Source organism: Taurulus bubalis (assembly GCF_910589615.1).
Source record: "Taurulus bubalis genome assembly, chromosome: 8".
Lineage (NCBI taxonomy): Eukaryota > Metazoa > Chordata > Actinopteri > Perciformes > Cottidae > Taurulus > Taurulus bubalis.
In genome coordinates, this window is record NC_136596.1 from 2,435,693 (window position 1) to 2,459,786 (window position 24,094).

General features: G+C 44.4%; 1 protein-coding gene across 1 annotated transcript in view; it reads right to left on the reverse strand.

Moving 5' to 3' along the window:
* Positions 1–23,731, reverse strand: part of pdzd2 (PDZ domain containing 2) — a gene marked incomplete at its 5' end in the record, with an annotated part of 42,138 nt that extends 18,407 nt beyond the window's left edge. The window contains 10 exons of the mRNA XM_079222257.1: positions 23–137; positions 957–1,076; positions 2,901–3,049; positions 3,174–3,267; positions 4,581–4,733; positions 5,448–5,580; positions 8,527–8,672; positions 10,916–11,468; positions 22,512–22,990; positions 23,612–23,731. Coding sequence (XP_079078383.1) covers positions 23–137; positions 957–1,076; positions 2,901–3,049; positions 3,174–3,267; positions 4,581–4,733; positions 5,448–5,580; positions 8,527–8,672; positions 10,916–11,468; positions 22,512–22,990; positions 23,612–23,731 — 2,062 coding nt within the window. The remainder of the gene's footprint in view (positions 1–22; positions 138–956; positions 1,077–2,900; positions 3,050–3,173; positions 3,268–4,580; positions 4,734–5,447; positions 5,581–8,526; positions 8,673–10,915; positions 11,469–22,511; positions 22,991–23,611) is intronic.
* Between the last annotated feature and the right edge of the window lie 363 nt (positions 23,732–24,094).

The following is a 24,094-nucleotide window of genomic DNA, read 5'->3' on the forward strand; positions in this document are numbered from 1 at the left end:
ACGGAGGGAAAGCAGCGCTTACCCTCTTTCAGTCGTCCGTCGGCTGCTGCAGCTCCGTGAGGGAAAATGGTTTTGACAAAAATCCCCATCTGACCGCGAGCCGAGTCCTGCCCACCGACAATGCTGAATCCTAGGCCCTGTGGAAGCAGATCTCAGGTTGGAAAGGGAGACAGTCCTCATTGGTTTTTCTAAGAATATCAGTTTGTTTTTTTAATGGCAATGACACAAGAGCTCACAGTACCCCGTTAGCCCACTAGAGAGCTGCACTCCCAGACTGTAGGGTTACGTGTAGTCCATAGACTCTCAAAAGTAGGATTGTTAGGTGGGTCAGGTCCACAGTGAGGGCTGGCTCAGGTTAGCCTCCGACCAGCCCTAGATATACAGCTATAAGCCTAGACTGCTGGGGGACTTCTTAGGATACACTGAGCTCCTCTCTTCTCTCTCCATTCATGCACATTACTGACGTTGCTTCTTTCCCATGACATCATTTGCACCTCTGTCCATCCTGATTCCGCCTCAGTTGCTCTGCCGAAGGTTGTTTTTGCAATGAGTCCTGGGATAGAGGATGTTGTTTGTGTACACATTTTAAAGCCCTCTAAGGCAAACATGTGATTTTGGGCATGTAAAAATACATGCTCACATTCACAGCTATGGGCAATTTTCTTCTTATAGTCTCCAATTAACCTGACCTGCACGTCTTTGGACTGTGGGAGGAAACCAGAGAACCCTGAGGGAACCCTTCGCTGCCACGGGGAGAACATGCAGACTCCACACAGACACTTGTTGCATTACCATCAACGGCCTTTATGAGCCGCCGTATACAAGCCAGTGACTCTGCGCAGGAGAAGCAGACTCTGGTCGCACATCTTATTTTGTTAGGTTACATAATGCATGTAGCACTTGGAGTGCATTCTCTGAGCTTTATTCATGCACACGTGTCACAGGAGTGCACTCACCTTGCCCTGGCCTTTCATCAGCACGATGCTGGAGATAATAGACGGCTGCGCCAGTCGCCATGGAGACTCCACTTGAATGGTGCTCAGGGAGCGTGCTGATTTCTTAATGATCTGATACTCCTAAAGGGAGATTGATATGAAAACAAAAGCAAAACACAGGCAGACAAATTCAACTCGTGAGAACAACACAGGCATTGATAGTGTGATGAGACGATTACTTTTCTTATTCCTCATCACAGCCCTCATACTTTAGGACGGCATGAAGACTCCACATGTTCTTGTTAGCAGACGTTTTATTCTTATTTAATTGTTGGTCATTGGTTTGGTTTGTATTTACCTGTTTAGATTGGTTGCACATGCATTCATACTAAATGAAGCTAAGTCTGATGTCCCTTTCTATTTAAGTTAAGTGTGTAAATGCATGTACATCCCTTTATCTTTACATACATATTATATATATATATATATATATATATATATATATGTATATATATATATATATATATATATATTTATTTATATGTATATATGATTCACGCGCAGGGTGTTTGACGTATTAAACACGACAGTAGATACTCCTCTTGTGAATTTCGAGGCGTTTAAGTGACTTAACCCCAGAACGTCTGGTGATTTTTTGTTATTTTCATTGTGTTGCTTTTGTCTGTGTTGTGTGGGTCCTTGTGTAGCTTTATGTTGCTTACTGACGTTATTGAAGGTAGGCGTGTCTTATTGAAGACGGGCGTCTCTTATTGAAGGTGGGTGTGTCTTATCGAAGGTAGGTGTGTCTTATTGAAGGTAGGCGTGTCTTATTGAAGGTGTGCGTGTCTTATTGAAGGTAGGCGTGTCTTATTGAAGGTGAGCGTGTCTTATTGAAGGCAGGCGTGTCTTATTGAAGGCAGGCGTGTCTTATTGAAGGTAGGCGTGTCTTATTGAAGACAGGCGTGTCTTATTGAAGGTGGGTGTGTCTTATCGAAGGTAGGCGTGTCTTACTGAAGGTAGGCGTGTCTTATCGAAGGTAGGCGTGTCTTATCAAAGGCAGGCGTGTCTTATCGAAGGCAGGCGTGTCTTATTGAAGGTGAGCGTGTCTTATTGAAGGTGAGCGTGTCTTATTGAAGGTAGGCGTGTCTTATTGAAGGTAGGCGTGTCTTATCGAAGGTAGGCGTGTCTTATTGAAGACAGGCGTGTCTTATTGAAGGTGGGTGTGTCTTATCGAAGGTAGGTGTGTCTCATTGAAGGTAGGCGTGTCTTATTGAAGACGGCCGTGTCTTATTGAAGGTAGGTGTGTCATATTTAAGGTGAGCGTGTCTGATCGAAGGTGGGCGCATCTTTCTGCTCCAATCCCTGTTTTTTTCAACCTTCACGTGTTCGGGTGATTTTCACCCGAACACGTGTTCGGGTGAAAACATTTCGATGGATTTTAACATTGAAGGAGACTTTTCCTTCACAGGACAAGACTCACATGTCCCAGGAACATGTGGACCAAAGAACAAGCTCATAGCTCCATTATTTATATATTTTGTATCATGTTTTATTGACTATTCCCTAATTTTCCCCCTATTTTGAGCCTTTTTTCAGGGTCCCCCCATGATACCTGTTTTTTGTTTTATGAGAAGTTCTATAGGGTAAAATAAAAGAAGAGTACTTCAATTTGCCTTGCATTGTTGTATTTTAATATATTTTGATGACGTTAGTGATGGTGTTACTATTTGTAACGTTAGTGTTCTCGGGTTAAAGACACTACTAAACGTTATCACACATCTTTGCATTTCCATCTTGTTGGTTATCCGAGCCTCGACCGATCCGGTATGGAAATCAGATTTTATCATCCGCATATTTGATTTGGCAAAAGTGTAACACCGGATGCCCCTCCAGATGCAATTTGTCAGGGCATGACTCATGCTCTTCATGTTCATCTCAACACCATCAGGCGAGGCCTTCGCTGACCTGTCTCACTCCAGCGGTGTCCAGCTGTTGAGGTAAGGAGTGTTTGCGGCGACCGGGCGGAGGCTTCTCCGCCACTTCACAGCTGCTCACACCGTTCTCCACCAACAGCTCATCGTCCTCGCCCACCGACTCCAGCCGACTGTTCCCCACTGAGCCCCGGGGGGAAAAAAGAAGAGTACTTTCAAGTGAATGCCAAAGAAAACGTGTCGGGAACAGATGCCGTGTTTCTAATTTAAATAACGTTTTGGGAGTTCACTTGGGTGGAGTACCAACCCTGAGATCGACTGCCGAGCTTCATTGGCGCCGGGCTGCAGCAGGATCCTTTGGGTGCCTCGCCCTGACTTTGTCCTTTCTCCAAGTTAGTCACCTGTAACCAGGCAAAAAACATACAGAGATGTTAAGTTCTCAAACAAATATACAAAACAATAATGGCTACTTCCACAATCAAACCACAAAACATAGTTGTTCATAAACCATTTTCATGACTACATTACCTTGTTTGATAACATTCTGACACCCTGAATATACTGTGTACTGTATATACCTTTAGTGTGATATTCCAAATGGACACTTTGTCACTGCTGTACTGTACTGAAAGGACTCTGATTGGCTAGTACCAAGCGGCAACCCCCAGTTCGGAAAAGGGCCTGCTATTTGCATTTTAGAAGTCGATGCTTCATGTGTTAAAGCTGCGTTCTCTCTCCCCTGACCACCAGGGGGCGACTCCTCTGGTTGTATAGAAGTCTATGCTTCATGTGTTAAAGCTGCGTTCTCTCTCCCCTGACCACCAGGGGGCGACTCCTCTGGTTGTATAGAAGTCTATGCTTCATGTGTTAAAGCTGCATTCTCTCTCCTGACCAACAGGGGCGACTCCTCTGGTTGTGTAGAAGTCTATGCTTCATGTGTTAAAGCTGCACTCTCTCTCCTGACCACCAGGGGGCGACTCCTCGGGTTGTATAGAAGTCTATGCTTCATGTGTTAAAGCTGCATTCTCTCTCCTGACCACCAGGGGGTGACTCCTCTGGTTGTATAGAAGTATATGGTTCATGTGTTAAAGCTGCATTCTCTCTCCTGACCACCAGGGGGCGACTCCTCTGGTTGTATAGAAGTCTATGCTTCATGTGTTAACGCTGAATTCTCTCTCCTGACCACCAGGGGGCAACTCCTCTGGTTGTATAGAAGTCTATGATTCATGTTTCAAAACTGCATTCTCTCGCCTGACCACCAGGGGGCGACTCCTCTGGTTGTATAGAAGTCTATGCCTCATGTGTTAAAGCTGCATTCTCTCTCCTGAACACCAGGGGGTGACTCCTCTGGTTGTATAGAAGTATATGCTTCATGTGTTAAAGCTGCATTCTCTCTCCTGACCACCAGGGGGCGACTCCTCTGGTTGTATAGAAGTATATGCTTCATGTGTTAAAGCTGCATTCTCTCTCTTGACCACCAGGGGGTGACTCCTCTGGTTGTATAGAAGTATATGCTTCATGTGTTAAAGCTGCATTCTCTCTACTGTCCACCAGGGTTGACTCCTCTTGTTGTTTAGAAGTATATGCTTCATGTGTTAAAGCTGCATTTTCTCTACTGCCACCAGTTGTTCGGCTAATTTTTGGAAACCCGGCGTAGCGTGAAAGCATAGTGCACAAACAAAAGGGCTATGTCACAGTGAGTGGGTGTGTGTACCAGGTAGGGGTTGTGCGGACTGGGGCTGCAGTCGGAGGTCGTTGGGGAGCGAGAGGGAGCGGTCTGAGACTGGGAGGACGAGGAATTGCAGGTGCTGACCAGGTCTGGCAGACTGGTGGACGGGAAGCGCTCAAAACCCACGTCTGACTCCTCCTGCAGGGACAGAACAGAAAGGTAAGATGGCGTGTGTGAGATGTCATTTTCTTTTATGTGTATTTGGTGTGTTAGATGTGTAGCTCTGGGAGAGGAGAAAGTGTTGTATGTTTTACGCAGGAACAATTTTGGACAAGACTACGGTCATATGTACAACTTATCGTAAACACATTCATCCATTGATGCTGAAAAGGACCGCCGGCCAACTGAACAGCTGTTCTCTGCTCATTGAACACCACTCGCTGTTGGTACATAGAGGGTGTTAGGAAGCTAAACATGGAGGGACTTAGGACCCAGGGGAATGTAGGTGGGAAAAAAAATACACCGGAAGAGTCTGTCTCTTCCTGTTTTTTTTTTTTATGTAGCGACGGACTTTCTTCTTGTTGTGATAGTGGGTGAGCTCTACCCAGCATGCAGTTCGGCGGTGTAATTTTATAAATGTGCAATTATTAGTGTTACAAATTGTTTAGGTGTCACAAACTGTTGTGTCGTGGTGTTTTACCAGTTAAAGAGCGTTAGTTGTGGGTTATTAATTGTTGTTATAAAGTTATAACCATGACACATAAGTAGCTCCGACCGCTGCGCCCTCAGCTGTGAACAATCTATTTTGCTACCATTGTTAAGACTTGGACATTGCACATTGTGTGTGTGTGTGTGTGTGTGTGTGTGTGTGTGTGTGTGTGTGTGTGTGTGTGTGTGTGCGTATGCATTTACCCGACTGGCCACCACCAGCTGGACCAGACCAGTGGCGGAGCGGAGGATAGCGACGGCCTCCTGATGAGTGAGACCCACCAGAGACCGACCGTTGATCATCAGCAACTCATCGCCAGCATGAAGACGACCGTCCCTGAAACACACACACACACACACACACACACACACACACACATACACACACACACACACACACACACACACACACACACACACACAGGTTGGTTTCCAAAAGGTTAAAAGCTTCCAGGAGATATTGGGTCGGGGGGTCCACCCCAAAGAAAATGTGAAGGTTTTTGACTTAAAACGATGCAATTTCACAAAATATATGACCGTTATTAATATTCATTAATGCCCAAAAACCTTAAGAACTAAACTTGCTATAGTAATTATTGTATTCGATATCTGAGCATCTAATTCCTCTGGACATGTTGCCCTGTAAAAATAATATACAAGAACATAGCCTTGTAGGCTCATTGGTCCCGACTTTGGGACTCCCTCTACCTGTGAATGACTCCCTCTACCTGTGAATGATTCCTTCTACCTGTGAATGACTTGTGAATGACTCCCTCTACCTGTCAATGACTTGTGAATGACTCCCTCTACCTGTCAATGACTTGTGAATGACTCCCTCTACCTGTCAGTGACTCCCTCTACCTGTCAATGACTTGTGAATGACTCCCTCTACCTGTCAATGACTCCCTCTACCTGTCAATGACTTGTGAATGACTCCCTCTATCTGTGAATGACTCCCTCTACCTGTGAATGACTCCCCTCTACCTGTGAATGACTACCTCCACCTCCCTCTACCTGTCAATGACTCCCTGTACCTGTGAATGACTCCCTCTACCTGTGAATGATTCCTTCTACCTGTGAATGACTTGTGAATGACTCCCTCTACCTGTGAATGACTTGTGAATGACTCCCTCTACCTATGAATGACTCCCTCTACCTGTCAATGACTTGTGAATGACTCCCTCTACCTGTCAGTGACTCCCTCTACCTGTCAATGACTTGTGAATGACTCCCTCTACCTGTGAATGATTCCTTCTACCTGTGAATGACTTGTGAATGACTCCCTCTACCTGTGAATGACTTGTGAATGACTCCCTCTACCTGTGAATGACTCCCTCTACCTGTCAATGACTTGTGAATGACTCCCTCTACCTGTCAGTGACTCCCTCTACCTGTCAATGACTCCCTCTACCTGTCAATGACTTGTGAATGACTCCCTCTACCTGTCAATGACTCCCTCTACCTGTCAATGACTTGTGAATGACTCCCTCTATCTGTGAATGACTCCCTCTACCTGTGAATGACTACCTCTACCTGTGAATGACTCCCTCCACCTCCCTCTACCTGTCAATGACTCCCTGTACCTGTGAATGACTCCCTCTACCTGTGAATGACTCCCTCTACCTCCCTCTACCTGTGAATGACTCCCTGTACTTGTGAATGACTCCCTCTACCTGTAAATGACTCCCTCTACCTGTAAATGACTCCCTCTACCTGTGAATGACTCCCTCTACCTCCCTCTACTTGTGAATGACTCCCTCTACCTCCCTTTACCTGTGAATGACTCCCTCTACCTGTGAATGACTTTCTCTACCTGTGAAAGACCCCTTGTACCTGTGAAGTACTCCCTCTACCTCCCTGTGCCTGTGAATGACTACCTCTACCTGTGAATGACTCCCTCCACCTCCCTCTACCTGTCAATGACTCCCTGTACCTGTGAATGACTCCCTCTACCTGTGAATGACTCCCTCTACCTCCCTCTACCTGTGAATGACTCCCTGTACTTGTGAATGACTCCCTCTACCTGTAAATGACTCCCTCTACCTGTAAATGACTCCCTCTACCTGTGAATGACTCCCTCTACCTCCCTCTACTTGTGAATGACTCCCTCTACCTCCCTTTACCTGTGAATGACTCCCTCTACCTGTGAATGACTTTCTCTACCTGTGAAAGACCCCTTGTACCTGTGAAGTACTCCCTCTACCTCCCTGTGCCTGTGAATGACTCCCTCTACCTGTGAATGACTCCCTCTACCTCCCTCTACCTGTGAAAAACTCCCTCTACCTGTGAATGACTCCCTCTACCTCCCTCTACCTGTGAAAGACCCCTTGTAACTGTGAAGGACTCCCTCTACCTGTGAATGACTCCCTCTACCTCCCTCTACCTGTGAAAAACTCCCTCTACCTGTGAATGACTCCCTCTACCTCCCTCTACCTGTGAATGACTCCCTGTACCTGTGAATGACTCCCTCTACCTGTAAATGACTCCCTCTACCTGTAAATGACTCCCTCTACCTGTGAATGACTCCCTCTACCTCCCTCTACCTGTGAATGACTCCCTCTACCTGTGAATGACTCCCTCTACCTCCCTCTACCTGTGCATGACTCCCTCTACCTGTGAAAGACTCCCTCTACCTGTGAAAGACTCCCTCTACCTGTGAAAGACCCCTTGTACCTGTGAAGGACTCCCTCTACCTCCATCTACCTGTGAATGACTCCCTCTACCTGTGAATGACTCCCTCTACCTCCCTCTACCTGTGAAAGACCCCTTGTACCTGTGAAGGACTCCCTCTACCTCCCTGTGCCTGTCAATGACTCCCTCTACCTGTGAAAGACTCCCTCTACCTGTGAAAGACTCCCTCTACCTGTGAAGGACTCCCTCTACCTGTGAAGGACTCCCTCTACCTGTGAAGGACTCCCTCTACCTGTGAGGGACTCCCTCTACATGTGAAAGACTCCCTCTACATGTGAAAGACTCCCTCTACATGTGAAAGACTCCCTCTACCTGTGAATGACTCCCTGTACCTGTGAATGACTCCCTGTACCTGTGAAAGACTCCCTCTACCTGTGAATGACTCCCTCTACCTCCCTCTACCTGTGAATGACTCCCTGTACCTGTAAATGACTCCCTCTACCTGTAAATGACTCCCTCTACCTCCCTCTACCTGTGAATGACTCCCTCTACCTGTGAAGGACTCCCTGTACCTGTGAAGGACTCCCTGTACCTGTGAAGGACTCCCTCTACCTGTGAAGGACTCCCTCTACCTGTGAAGGACTCCCTCTACCTGTGAATTGCGCCCGCCTTCTCCACGTGAGCGATGATGATGCCGTGAGGAGAGCGCCTGGAGCCCCGCCCCCCTGTGATCTGGATGCCCAGGCCCTCGTCGCCCTTCACCATGTGCATCTTCCAGATGTAGCTGCCCTCTCTGGGCTGCAAAAGACAAACAAGAAATCACATCAGGCAGGAGGACCAAGGGATTGCTAGAGGGGGAAAAAACAGTGAATCCAAAGTTCATGAGTCTGTCATCCTCAGGTAATATATATATTTATATATATTCATATTTTATATGGCATTAAAGAGCGCTCGAAGCTGTGCTGGTGAGGACGTTGTGTACAGAGCTTCTTCTCCTCCCCACATTGGTTCACATGACATGCTCTTGTTTCGTGTTGAACTCGGCGATTAAAGCGATTAACCTCTGCACTGCCAGCGCTCGCGGCTTTGTCAGCCAGTCTGACGACCGGTGGACTAGAAGGGATTTACGTCCTCCATGTAGGCCACAAAACACTACGCTGTATTCACAAGCCCTCTGATGATACGCCAGCTGTCCGTCTCAATCCCCTCACGTATGTCGAACCCCTGTCCCGTTCCTTTACACCAGTTGTCACAGGGTGGTGATCCCGTTTATCCTCTCAGACATCTGCACACAGATCCGTGGACCGCTGAACATCTGACTGCTGGATCGGCACCAGAGTACCGAAGTGAGGCGTTTCCCATTAAGTGGTATTGAGACTGTCCACTAAGCACACTGGTGACATTTGGTTTCTGCAGCGATCTCTAATGAAACATATTTCGGTGCATCGATATTGATATTCCTCGTCCACGACACTGACTGGGTGGCTGTAGGTCCTGAGGTATCATGACAACTAATACCGCTCTCATGCAGCGAGTCACATTCTCAGTGTGTTCAAACAGATGCCTCCGGTTAATCTCGGCCAGTCACTGCTGGCACGGACTCCATTAATGAATTACATCCAGTAATGACCTAATATGTGTTTCTTCTGCTGTCCGTCCATGTATTTGGGCCATGTTATATATATATATATATATATATATATATATATATATATATATATATATATATATATACACACACACACACACACGCACGCACACACACACACACACAGGATGAGCTACAGCTTTGTGTACCAACTCTCCACCCTGACCATTGACCGTATATAAGGAGTCCTCATGACGTCACCCATCGGTTTGTGGACTGAGGTTTTGAAGCCTTGAGTTTGGCGCTTTGTCTTATTTTTGTTTATTATTCAAGATCCTGTTGAAGTGTGTGTGAAATTTATTTTGAAGAGTTAAATCTGTTTCCTGCGGAAATTGCCTTTTACCTCTTCTGCGCCTCCAAGGCTTCCGTAGTCCCGTTTTTCCTTCACAAAAGTGATATACTGTTGAAGGCAAGTTGTGGGGAAAATGATGTCGCACTATTTTGCTATATTCTTTATGAATGTAACCGTTTATGGTACACACTGTAATGACCACTAATTGTTTAGATGGTTAAAATATACGTTTTATGGCCGTTTCATTTGTTGCCATTTGTATCGTCTACATCCGGTGGTATCTTTCCCCTGTATAAATGATGTTGTTTTGCGTGTTTAGGAAGCTGATGTGCAGAGAGACCAGAAGGCAATGCATGTGTTTGTTGTCTTCTGCAGGAGCAAATAGACACTGGAAAGAGCACTATCTGAGTCGACTTCTTCCATGCCCTAAACACATCGGTTACATTGGCTTTTTGCAACCAAAAAGCAGTCCGAAAAAACACAGAGCTGAACAAGAAATGAGCTTGTGTTTCAACAGATTATTTCACTGACCTCATATCTTTTATGGTTAAACTTGAGAATAAAATGAGCTTCAGAATAAACTCTTTAGAATAAGGAGGTGCGAGTACCTGTCAATGCACATTACTAACTGTATTTTCTTTTTCCATGGATTCGTGGCTGCACGGAACCGGTCCTGCCAGCTGCCATGGCCCTGCTGATGCCCCCCTCTTCTTCTCTACCTCCTTCTGCTTCATGGATCGTGGCTATCTGGATCATGGACCATGCCTACTACTCATTTTCTGCCACATTCATGTAATGTGCTGTAACTCTGTTACGTTATTCATTCTGGTCACATGACATCTATTGCTTCTGTCCATCCAGGGAGAGGGATCCTCCTCTGTTGCTCTCCCTCAGGTTTCTTCCACTTTTTTTCCCTGTGAAAGGGTTTTTACTATCTTTATTGGGGGAGTTTTTCCTGATCCGATGTGAGGTCCCGGGACAGGATGTCATGTGTACAGATTGTAAAGCCCTCCAAGGCAAACTTGTATTTGTGATGTTGGGCTATATAAAATAAACTGAATTGAATTGAAATCACTTGTCCCCAACGTGGCCACGTCTTACCTGGCTTGAAGATTCACTGCTGAAAGAATCCACCTTGCATTCCAACAGCTGACTGTGACACCTGGTGGGCAGCGTGGCGGTGCTTCCGCCGCGCAGACGCTGGGGAGCCGGTCTCACCGGGGGAGAGGCGTCCGGGCTCTCCCCCGGTGGTGTGCGCGGGGAGTGCACGCGACCCGGGTCGTCTCCTCGAGGAGGACCGTCTCCTTTAGGAGGACCGACCTCTGCGTCGGTGGGAACGGAGGAGCCGTTGCAGCCGTGGTAAGAGCTCTTGAGTTCGGAGTCGCCGCCGGCGTCCCGGTTGGAGGACGACCGCGATACGACGCCGAACTTGCGCGTGCGTTTGCCGTTGGTGGAGCGCTCCGAGGGCTCCGAGGGCTCCGAGGGCTCCGAGGGCTCGGGGGCGGCTCCAGACTGCGGCGGGTCTTCGGAGCGGTCGGCAACGACGCTGACGATGCCGTTGGCGTTGCAGGGAGGGAGGGGAGCCTTCCGCTTGACTCGCCGCAGCATGATCAGGTAGATGCAGCCTCCATTCCAGCACTGGTCTGCCAGGTAACTGTAAAAAAAACAAATGCATTGATGAGATAATTCTGTCATCACATCCAGTATCCCGGAGAAAACTAGTCTTTACATGTCCTCACATTTCTACTCCTAGTAGAGGTGGTCTCTTCAAGCATCCCGTACAGCTTTTGCATTAAAGCTACGAGGAACTTTGATTTTGTCTAGATTTTGGCGGTCCCTGTGGACAAAAGCGGTAGTGTTTTCGAACACCAGAATCTGATGGGACCGATGACCAGCTTTGACAGTAACTATAGAGAAATATAAAATGTTCTTGCTCGTGGTCTCGTTTACTTACACAGGTCACACAGAGGCATCAGTATTACATTGGGAGTTAAAGGTTCCTCACAGTAACCTTTTAGCTCTGGCTCGCACACGAGAGAAGTTTACCTTCAGGGTTTTCTGCTGGAAAAACAAGTTCAGGCAACAAACCTACTTGTTTAGTTAAAGGAAAAGATCATGGTTTGGTGGGAAAATACAACCGTTCTGGCAGAGAGCCCTGATGGCAAACGTCACCCACATGCTCTAATGTCTGTTATGACATGAGAGATGCTGAGGAGCAGCTAAATTAAGTTCCTAATTTATGTTATCTATATGTTGTTGTTTTAACTTTTAAACAGTTTTTGCACTTTATTATTATTATTATTATTATTATTATTATTACTATTGCACAATTCTCTATATGTTGGACAGAAGAGAAACATACTTTCGATCTTCTGCATGTTTGCACATTGCACAAAATTGACAATAAAACTGACTTTGACTTTGAAATGCAGCGAGGACATATTTGTGCTGAAATTATACTTTTAAAAAGACACTAAAATAGGAGTTTCAATTATTTGAGTGTGTGTGAGATCTTTTTTTAGCCGTGTCTTCACATGTCTGGAGGCGGGTCGTGGGAGGAGTCAACAGAAGAGACATCTGACAGGATAAAAGTAATCTGACAACATCTCAGATCATCACACTGGAAGCTCCAGTTGGACGTCCAGAGGACGCTCACACAGCTCAGCTGATCTACACAACTTCACCAGGTGAGGACAGACAGAGGGTGACAGGAACAGATGTAGATCTAGAGTTGAACTGATCTCCAGTCAGGCTGGTGTCCACAGGGAAATACTGCATTTCTAACAGACTCTAAGTACATGTAACAGTGTCAATGAAGTACTGAAGGCTGTGGGGTCACCTTTCCCATCAGGTTGGAGCAATGGCCTCAAATCAAAAGAGCGTTGCTGCCCTGGGTCGACCTTTCACCCTAGGAATGCTCTACGATGCTCGGAGTGATGAACTGATCCCAGGTAAATCTGAGGTTACAGTAGATTACTTTATTATTAAAAATATTTCTAAATATGTCTGCCTATCACAGCTTTTCTCATTTTCACCCTGGGCCACATCAGCATTATGGTTGCCCTCAAAGGGTCGATTGCAACTGTAACACTGTACAAACTACTCCCTAACATATTGTTAAATAACTGTCTTTGCATTTGATTATTGTTTATTTAAGTGTAAAAATATTGGACATGCATTGGACATGCAAATATAAGTAAACAAATGTCTCTATTATTACAACATAACTCCATTTAATTTAGTGTTAAGAAACCCACATTACTCAATCAAAGATCAAACTTAAAAAAAAGAGAAGACAAACGCACGTTATTACATTCACTTTGTTCAAAGCTTTTTTGTCACAGTTGAGAAGGACATAACTGGTCCAACAACTCATTTTGAGCAGTACGGACATGTAATTACGTGTGGTCTGGGGCTCACCTGCTAACATACCTTTATGTGGCGGTTAGACAAGAAGAAGAAGAAAAAAAACGGAAACAAAACTACCAGAGCCGGGGTTCAAACCACCAATCCTCTGATTGAGAGACAGGCATGCTGACCACTGAGCCAACAGTCAGAATAGATTGGAGGACTGACATTACTAGACATATTGCCCAACTGGCCGTATTCATTCGTGGTGTTGATGAGATTTTGGAGGCCGAGGAGTTCCTTGTGACCAATCACAGAGCACGTTAATGGTCACGCGGAACCACACGTTTCATAATGCTAGCTGGCCTCTCCTTATGCCGTGTTCGCGCCAAAACAGTTGTGAAATATTTGCGCGTCCAGATTACATGTTAAGTCAATGCACAGACGCGTTAGGTTGCGAAAAAGCGGATTTTTCGCCGGGCGTCGCGATAGAGGCGAAGTGGCGTTGCAAATTGCAATTGTTTTGGTGTGAACACGGCATTATAGTTTAACCGGCTCTCGATTGCATAGAGAAACAGAGGTGAAATGTGATTGGATGAGAAGACGCTGAAGAGAAGGCAGACAACAGAGCAACACAGGAGCTGGGCAATGAGGTAATAAGCTAATAGGGAACAATAATTATAATACATGTATTGTATTTGTGAAAAACAATATAATTATAAAATAGCTATAACGTTTAATTATTAAAAGAAAAAAATACAAAAATTATAGAAAATTTAAACTTTGTGATTCTGTTTAGGCCAGCAGAGAAGGCTTAGCAGGCCCTGACGGCACACCACTGTGTAAAGGTATCATGTTCATGGGGAGAGTGGTCGTCCTGAAACCACACACAAGGTAGACATATGCGATCTTTACAATTGTACCTCCTCGTCTTCCCCTCTGCCTCATAACCGTGCCTAGTCGCTTCTTCTTTCATTTTTTTTTATTGATTAAATTACTTTAAAAAACCTTTTAACGTTCTGCCGTCCCGCGGGCGTCTTTTACTGTATATTCTACTGTACACCCGGTACGAGTGCCATATATTTCTGGAAACCTACGATTCTTGTGATTCCAGCTGTGTAACCCGTTTCAAGATCAGACCACTACAGCAGCTACAAACGAGACTTTTGTCAGACAACAACAAACAAACGAACGATAGCAAAATCCAGGCAACTCACCGATGACGCCTCATATTGATCCATAAATCCATAACATTCCAACAACAACGGCGTTGTTACGTTGTAAAGGTCCAATAAAAATAAATCCCATAAAAGATTTAGTCCAAAACACGTGATTACATCCATAAATATCCACCAACTGGCGTTGCATCATTTCATTGCAGCTGGAAGTTATGAACAAAAGCAGTTTTGCTTTCAGCAGGAATGTCATGTTTGCATGAGAGCACAGCTACAAACTCAGTATCAAAATGACGGCCGAAATCTAAGCTTTCTATTGGACCAATAGGAGCTTCATGTCCTGACTGACAAACTACATTACCCAACCAGAAGCTATGTTGAAGTTCAGGCTCAGGCTCTGTTTTCTTACGTGGCTCAAGCCTGTCACGTCATACAGGTCAGATGACAGGCGTTTCGGACAGCCAATGACATTCCCTAAACAACGAGTACCAGGAAGAAGGGGGGCAAATAATCCCAACATCCTTCAATTTGATGAGAAGAGACAGCTGCTGATAGATCTTCAGTCTTTCGTTGAATTAGCATAAAAATACATTTATACTTGATTTTCTCTGTGTCAGCAATACTGGTAGTATATATGAATAGTACCTCTATAAGTTTGCAAGACTGTAAGCCTTTTTAATAGGTATATATAATATATATCATGAATATTTTCAATCTCAAAATGAAAAAACGCCTAGACATTTCATTAGAAGAACATGTGTAAAATATTCATTTTCTGTGATATTGTTATCAACTTCTTACTTAGGCTGGAAAAGGCTTCTGGTCCCATTGTGTTTTCCAGTCCATAAGTCCCATCTATAGTCATCTACAGGCATCTATTTACAAAGAAATGTTCAGGCGGAAATAAAAACCTTATGCCGTGTTCACACCGGACGCGACGCTGATTGGCTGCCGCAACTTTGCGTCACGCGATTTCTCCGCCAGAGTTGGGATAATTCAACTCACGCGAATTCGCGCCGCGTCCTTCGCTTTGTTCGCCCAAGGTCAAACGTTCTGTTCGCGCCGCCTCCAACGCGTCTATCTCGCCGCACATTCGCGCCGCAAATTCGCGTCGCGTCCGGTGTGAACACGGCATTAGAGCCACATTTTTTACTGTGTTATCGCAAAGAGCCACATCATACCCTTAACTTCAGCCTTTTTGAACATAACATAAAAAAAAGGTTGGGAATGAAGCGAACTATTACAAATAGTCTGATGTGTAAACTCACGCAAGTAAAGTGTGTTGTGAACGCAGCATTGAGGAGTTTGTGAATATTCAATTAAGTTTATTTTATATAGCCCAAAATCACAAATTAAAATGTGCAATCTGTACAAATAACATCCTGTCCCGGGACCTCATATCAGATCAGGAAAAACTCCCCAAATAAAGATAGTAAAAACCCTTTCACAGGGAAAACAGGAAGAACCTTCCTAGAGCAACAGAGAAGGATCCCTCTATCAGGATGGACAGAAGAACAGATGTCATGTGACCAGAATGAACAACGTAACAGAGTTACAGCACATTACATGAATATGACTGAAATTGAATAAATTGCACTCTGCCGCATTAAAAAATCCCGTCAAAATAAAAGCACAGGATTTTTTAAATTTTTTTTGCCCATGTAAAATGACCGTCCTGACGGACTGAAAACAGGTCCGCGATTTCATGGCTTTCAAGCCGTCGCGCCTTGAGTTTGACACCAGTGGTCTAAAGTATTTGCAAAATCAATAAAAAGATTTAAAAAAAAAAAAAACACAAACTTCGATATGAACGCAAGAGCCGCATGAAACCAGGCAAAGAGCCGCATGCGGCTCGGGAGCCGCGGGTCATAATGCTCACGGTACCTGAAGGCAACGTGGTTGAGGCTGGTTCTCAGCCTTCATTATTAAGCTGTCACTCATGAGACCACGCCCCTGCAGTTGAAACCACGCCCCCACGCCAGATCCAGGCCAAAAGTCTGAAACTGAAAAAAAAAAACGATCTGAATCTGAAAAAAAGAGATTCGAAACTGTAAAATTAAAGAGTGAAAGTTGAAAATATAAAATCTGTTACTGAAAAAATATATTTTTCAAAGTTCAACAACAAAACTTTTTTAGGTTCAAATCTTTTTTCCAAATGAACAAAACATATGACCTGGATTTAGCTCCATAAACTAGTGGTTATTTCCATGGTGGATGGCGTAAATAAAAACGGTTTGCATGCACGGAGATAAGCCCCGCCCCCATTCCAGCACAAATTACGCGACTAATACTACGTAGACTGTAATAAAAACAGTAATACAAGCAGCTCAGTTCGTCAGGTGCAACATTTATGACATGTTGCTCAGTGTGTCTGCTTGACCATCACATTTTGCTGCAATAAAAATGATTGAAGTGAGATGAACAGACTGAAAACTTTATCTTATTAGATCAAATATGTTGACAAAGTTTTCCTTTGGGGACAATTTGCAGTTGGAAAAAAGAGAATAAATTGCAATACTCAATATATCGCAGTATCGTGATGGTATCGAATCGTGGGACCTCTGGTGATTCCCACCCCTAAGGAACACATGTAGATTTAGAGTTGAACTGATCTCCAGTCTGTGTCAAACTATCAGTCAGGCTGGTGTCCACAGGGAAATACTGCATTTCTACCAGACTCTAAGTACATGTAACAGTGTCAATGAAGTACTGAAGGCTGTGGGGTCACTTTTCCCAACAGGTTGGAGAAATGGCCTCAAATCACAAAGTTGCCGCCCTGGGTCGACCTTTCACCCTAGGAATGCTCTACGATGCTCGGAGTGATGAACTGATCCCAGGTAAATCTGAGATTACACTATTTATAAAAATATTTATAAATATGTCTGCCTATCACACCTTTTTAACATTCTTATTCAATGTTAGAATAATTAGTGAATGCTTTGTAATTCCAAAACGTAGTTGTGAACATTCATTAGTTAAGATTTTAGGGAAGCATGTTGTAGTAGTAGCTGATATATTATGCTGTGATGAAAAAGATAAGTGAATTCTGTTATTATTGTAGAATTTGTCTGTGTTTCTTGGATTATGGACCCCAACATTATTTTAAGATTAGCAAACTATCTAAAAACTTGTCAAACATTACTACTAGTAGCTGCTACTACTTGATTTATGTTCCAACAGATTATATACACACACACACACACACACACACACACGCACACACACACACGCACACACACACACACACACACACACACACACACACACATTATAAAATGTGTAGAGGAAAGCAGCTCACTGCAGCCACTGATACTGATGCAACCTGATGGCTCACATATCTGCACTCATTCTGTTTTCCATCCATCCATCCATTATCAGCCGCTTATCCGGGGTCGGGTCGCGGTGGCAGCAGGTTCAGCAGGCCGACCCAGGCTTCCCTCTCACCCGCAACACTTTCCAGCTCATTCTGGGGATCCCGAGGCGTTCCAAGGCCAGCCGGGAGATATAATCCCTCCAGCGTGTCCTCGGTCTTCCCCGGGGTCTCCTACCAGTTGGACGTGCCTGGAAAACCCCTAATGGGAGGCGTCCAGGAGGCATCCTGACTAAAAACATTCTGTTTTGTTTGGCCCAAAAAAAAAAAGCTTATTGTTTTTCACAATGAGCTATTTAGTAATTACTAAATATTAGTTATTTTTTGCACAGATAGAACTTTATTTTCATTGTTCTAAGTGATTGCAATAAAAAAAAAAAATGTCTGATGGAGAAATCTGATTTACTTGAAAGTGTATATATATACACACACACATATATATATATATATATATATATATATATATATATATATATATATATATACCCTCAGATTTCAATTAGAGGGGAAAAGCACAACGCTAAATTAAAAAGAAATGGGCGGATCTGTCGCTAATATTGTTAAATCGCTGCTACCAACCAAATGTAATTCAACCTATGTAGTGCAAAGGGAAAAAACACACATGACCAAACAATCAGTTGCAAGTCTGTTCTTGATAACTAAATTCAATACAACAAGAAAACAAAACATATACAACAAACAAAGTAATAATAAACGATCCCATTTAAACCGGTTCCTTCAGGCCGCCGATAACATTGCCTGTAAAAGAAAACAAACAAACATGTCTTCTCTTTTATCTGTGCCGTAAACAGAGGCAGACATATGTGATCTTTACAATTGTACCGCCTCGTTTCCCCTCTGCCTCACAACCGTGCCTGGTCGCTTCTTCTTTTTTTCAATTTTTTTAATCGATTAAATTACTTTACTAAACTAAATGATCCTCCTGCTTTATGTTTTCCAACTTCTAAAGGTCGGACGTTGTGGAACAATGAAACTCTACAAGGGAAGATAACTGAAACCCCTCAACCCAAGAGTCAATTTGAAATCACTACATCTGACATCTGAATCCAAGTCCTCTCTGCTGGATGTTGACGCTTCTCTGAAGGTCAGTTTCCTCTGTGGACTGATTGAAGTTGAAGGATCTGCAAAGTATCTGAATGATCAGAAGACATTCAAGAATCAGACCAGAGTGACGTGTGCGATCAAATCCACCACCAACTTCAAACAGTTGTCATGGATTGACCATGTCACCAACGATTACCGCAAAAAATTCACCATTAAGAATAGCTCGGCAACACATGTAGTCACGGGCATCCTCTATGGGGCCAATGCTTTCTTTGTGTTCGACAGTGAGAAGATAGAGAACAGCAGCGTTCAGGACATCCAGCTCAACATGAAAGCTGTGATCAACAAGATCCCCGAACTTGCTGGGGGGAGCGTTGGCATGAAGCTGACTGATGAAGAAAAAGCCCTGACTGCTAAATGCTCCTGCAAATTCATGGGAGACTTCATCCTTAAAAGCAACCCTGCAACATTTGAAGACGCAGTGAAGACCTACGTACAACTTCCACAGCTACTGGGAGAAAAAGGAGAGAATTCTGTCCCAGTGACGGCCTGGCTGATGCCACTGAAGATTCTGTATAGCAAAGCTGCTAAGCTAAAGAGTGACATCAGCGTTGGACTGGTGAGGAAGATGCAGGATGCTCTTGAACATTTGAGGGAAATAGGAATGAGATGCAACGAGTCTCTGGAAGAAGGAGTGGTACAGAACGTTTCTAATTCTTCAAGAAGAATTAGAAACGTTCCGAAAGTTGTGTCAGTACTCTGCAGCTTGTTTTGGTCTCTCCATCAGGTGGCTGTGATCTCACCCTGGACACGAATGCAGCAAATAATGTCTGATGGAAACAAGAAAGCAACGAGTGAATCAGCTCTATGTTTATGATGAACACAGCTACTGTATGTCTATGTGTAGAATAAGATCAATGACTAGTTAGACCCTTGGTCTGTTAATACAGAGATGGCTTTACAGGTCAAGTTTAAACAGTAAAGTAACATCCCATGTTCACTTGAACTTGTTTCACAAATTCCCAAAAAATAATTAAAAGCCCAGAGAGAACAGGAACATAGATGACCTTATAAAGGTTACAAAATATGTAATGTTCTGTTCATCAGACTGGTTTATGCTTCACAAATTTACGTTATAATTATAGTTATTCCTGATTCTTGTTGCTTTGTCAACACTAATATGTTGACATTTACTATAAAGCTTTTCGAAACTTGCATAACTTGTTTTAGTGAATATATCATGTTGATTATGTTATGACATAAGGGACTTTGCTTAATTTAGCATTTGTTTCTTTTCTTCTTTGTGTTGTATTTTTAAAATAGTTATCTTGGCTTAATTCTTATTATGTTCCTTAATCCTGACGTCAAGTTCAACGAATGCCTTTACTCTGAAAGAGACACTGCTAACACCATTCTATCAGATGTTAAGCACACTGCTGATGTTTATGGAGCTCCAGTAAAGTTTACACTTTACTTGGTACATCAGATATGTTGTTAACGCTTTTCTAATTACTTATGCTTGTGATTCAGAGCTTATAATAATACACATTGTATGTTTATATACATCTAAGAACTGAGGTTCATACATCTATATGTTTCACCCTTAATAACTTCCAGAGCATACAAGTTAAAGCAATAACAAATATATCAGTGTACAATTCATAAGCACTTTCTCTGCCTCGTTCTTTCTCACGTGACGAAGCAGCTGACAATTGTTTCTATATTTCAGTGTGGCTGTGGAAAGCCTTTTGCTCAGCACACTGACCAGTGGCGGTTCTACATGTAATTACGCCCCGGGCGAGACCCCCTCCTTTCATGTACCGTAAAAGTCGGGTTACAAGCCGCTCTTACCTCCGGTCAGTGTCCCGCTGCAGCAAGCTAGTAGCAGCGCTAGCTAGCGCTGCTACTAGCTTGCTGCAGCTCGTACCTGCTGCTAGCTCCCCGTTGCTGCTGCTACTGCCCGCGTCCCCTCTGCCCAAGTCGGGTGTCGAGTGTCGAGCCGGGGCTGGTCCCACTACCTTCGGTGGTTGTCGGGGATAATAGCGGAGCGCTAGCGGAAGTTAGCGGAAGCTAGCGGGGGAACTAGCATGAGCGCCAGCTGGGTACAGCGGGGAGCAAACGGGGACACTGACCGAAGGTAGTAGCGGCGTGTAACCCGACTTTTACGGGTTTCATTGTTCAAGGTTCAGAACATTTTGGGACCGTTTCAGAGTTTATAATGTGTGACATGAGAGCAGCGACAGCTTCACAGTCTTAATACCCTCATTGTCATATTTTAAACTCCACAAACATAAAAAGTATATCATCGCGTTCGGCAGAGTCTTCCCTCTCTGTTGATAATAATATTTTGTTGTTTTTTTGCCTTGAAAGCCGGGGTTTAATTCTTTTTTTAAATATTCATATCTACGTGATAATACATCGCAGAAATATGGTTTGACTTCTACCGGAAAGATGAGACTTCCTGCTTCCGCTGCCTTCCTCCTGCAACATCTTACATGATTCAGACAAGAGCTAGGGGCATCGGCATGTCATATGACGCGGTTTAAAAAAAGTGCTCGTCACACAAAATCCTTCACCCTGATTTGTTGAATCATGTGTCCGACGACATTTTGTGAAATAAACTAACCAATGAACACTCAAGAAAATCACAAGGAACCAACATGTAACTCCATACCTGAGCTTTGTAAACACGCTGGTGTGTTCACTCATAAAGAAGAGATATTATGGCGACGCACTTTACTACAGAGGAAGCAGTGGCGGCAAATTTGTCGACGAGGACGACAGGAGCGTCAGAACCTGAAGGCTTTCACTCTTGCGACCAAGAGGAAGATGCAGACAGAAGGGATCCATTTGAAGATGGGTAAGTATATTTAGCTACTAAACTTTGTGTTGCAATAGCATATGTATGCTAGCAGAGTGAGCACATTTAGCTGCTCCCTTTCTGCGCGAGTCTGGCGTAACGCAGGTACGCACGTAGGTTGTTTACGTTAGCCGTTAGCACATTTAGCTCATGCTCTGATCATAGCGCCTGCTGGATCTCTGCTACAGGTGTTGGTGTGCAATCGTAACTTTCTTTCAGTGAACTTAGTAGTGACTAGTAGTAATTTATTTTACAGAGAGGATTCACATCTGCAGCAGTGGACAACATGCAGCTTCGCTCCAGCCACCAGCACTACGCTGTCATGGAAGACTGACGACGACCCGGACACTTTTTACCAGGTAACGTAGGTACACCTGTTCAAACTGTGTAGTTTGAACAAGTGACTACTGAGTAGTAGTCACTTATTTTACAGGATTCACCACAGCCATCCTCACCAGCCCGGGTCTGTTTTCTATTTCTGAACATGTATATTGTGTAAATATATTTTTTAAATTCATGTTTAAGAGATATGAAGAATTTACAAAAATTGAGATAAAGTTTTTCAGCTTTAGGGTCATATTTTCTCTTTACATTGTTGCCTTATGACGATGTTGCCTCGTTATATAGAGAGATGAGATTGTTCTGCAATTTTTGATGTAAAACATGGGTATGTATCTGATATGCAAGTGCCTTTAAAAGATAAATTTAAGAAATTACGTAAAATTGAGAAAATGACCTCAGAGTCTGAAGGGTTAACATCAAATACAACCAGGTATTAGCCCATTGTTGAATAAAAAAGGTTCATTCTGCACATCAATGTGACAGTATATATTGGTTGATCATTGCAATATCTTTTCCCTTCATGTGATTTGGTCTTACCTGGCTCCACTGACGTCTACCCCCACCATCAGCTGCCCATTGAGTGACAGCAGTTCGTCCCTCAGTTTGATCGCCCCGCAGCGCGCCGCCGGGCTCCTCTTCCTCACCTCCGTCACCCAGATGCAGCCCACGTCCATGATGGGGCCCTGGTCCCTCCTCCTCCGCGGGCCTCCCTTCTTCCTCCCGTCAGGGTCCCCGAAGATGGGGATGTTCCCGAAGCTGAGGCCGAACTCGCCGGCGTCGCCCTCGTCTTTGCCGAGCGACACGGCGTGGACCTCGACGTCCAGCCCCTCCCTGCAGGAGGACGGGCTGCCCGGCGGAGCTGTGACGCCCTCCATGAAGTTGAACGTGATGTACTCCATCAGCTTCTGAATGGCAGGCAAACACAAGGACGCGTCCTCCACGTTGACACTGTTGACGCTGCTGCTGCTGCACACGCTGTCGCCTTCCCCATTCTGGTAGGAGTCCTGATCCACCAGCTGGAGGAAGACGAAGACGAAGAAGAAGAAGAAGAAGAAGAAGAAGAAGAAGAAGAAGAAGAAGAAGAAGGGTAAATGGAGGATGGATGTAAAGCTTTCAACAACTTAACTTAGTTCATTTAGTTTTCTGAATTTTCCTTCGGTAAAACAGAGTGCGTATGCCTCTGGCTTTTATGGTAAAAATGCTGATCTGGCCTATGCTGCTTTTGTTGAGGTTAAAAGGAGCAATAAAGTTGCCCGTTTCGGTTCGGACCAGGCGGCAAACTACTGTTTGTCTTCAAACTTGCATTCTCTCTCCTGACCACCAGGGGGCAAATCCTCTGATTGTATAGAAGTCTATGCTTCATGTGTTAACGCTGCATGCTCTCTACTGTCTACCAGGGGGCGGCGACTCTGGTTGTATAGAAGTCTATACTTCATGTGTTAAAGCTGCATTCTCTATTGACCACCAGGGGGCAACTCCTCTGGTTGTATAGAAGTCTATATAAATGACTCTACTTCTCTTGATTTATTCCCTCAGTAAACATTGTAAACATGAGTTTATGTCTCATTCTCTAGTTTCAAGTCTTCTTCAATACAGCATGATGTTCATTTAGTGAATTAGCACATTTAATAAAGTACCTTGCAGACGGAATTGTCTCGATTCAGGTTGTGGTCCTGCTGTGATCTCGTGCTCTGAGTCCCGTGCCAGTTCTCCAGCAGTGGGAGGATGCTGAGGGCGTTGTCCTGAGTGATGGGCATCCTGGCATCCTGGGCCTGTTGGGGAGGGGGGTCCCTCACCAGCAGCCACTCTGATGCTTCCAACCGTCGCCGCAGGCACGGAAACCGGTGTGGGCCGACAGCCCCAGATCCATCTTTATCCTCAGAGAAACTTAGCAAACTCTACTCTGAGATTTCCAGACAAGCCAGGGTGGAAAAGATCGGATTAATGTCGGCGGTGGCGTCTGCAGCATCAGGCCACTTCCTAAAGAGAACACAACAACAGGTCACATTTTTGTTGTAGATAAAAAAAAGTTAAATAAAAAGAAGTGTTTTCCGTTCCTTTAAGCAATAACGTGTTATTTCATTCATGGCTTCATTTCCAGCCAGACCCAATGAAACAAA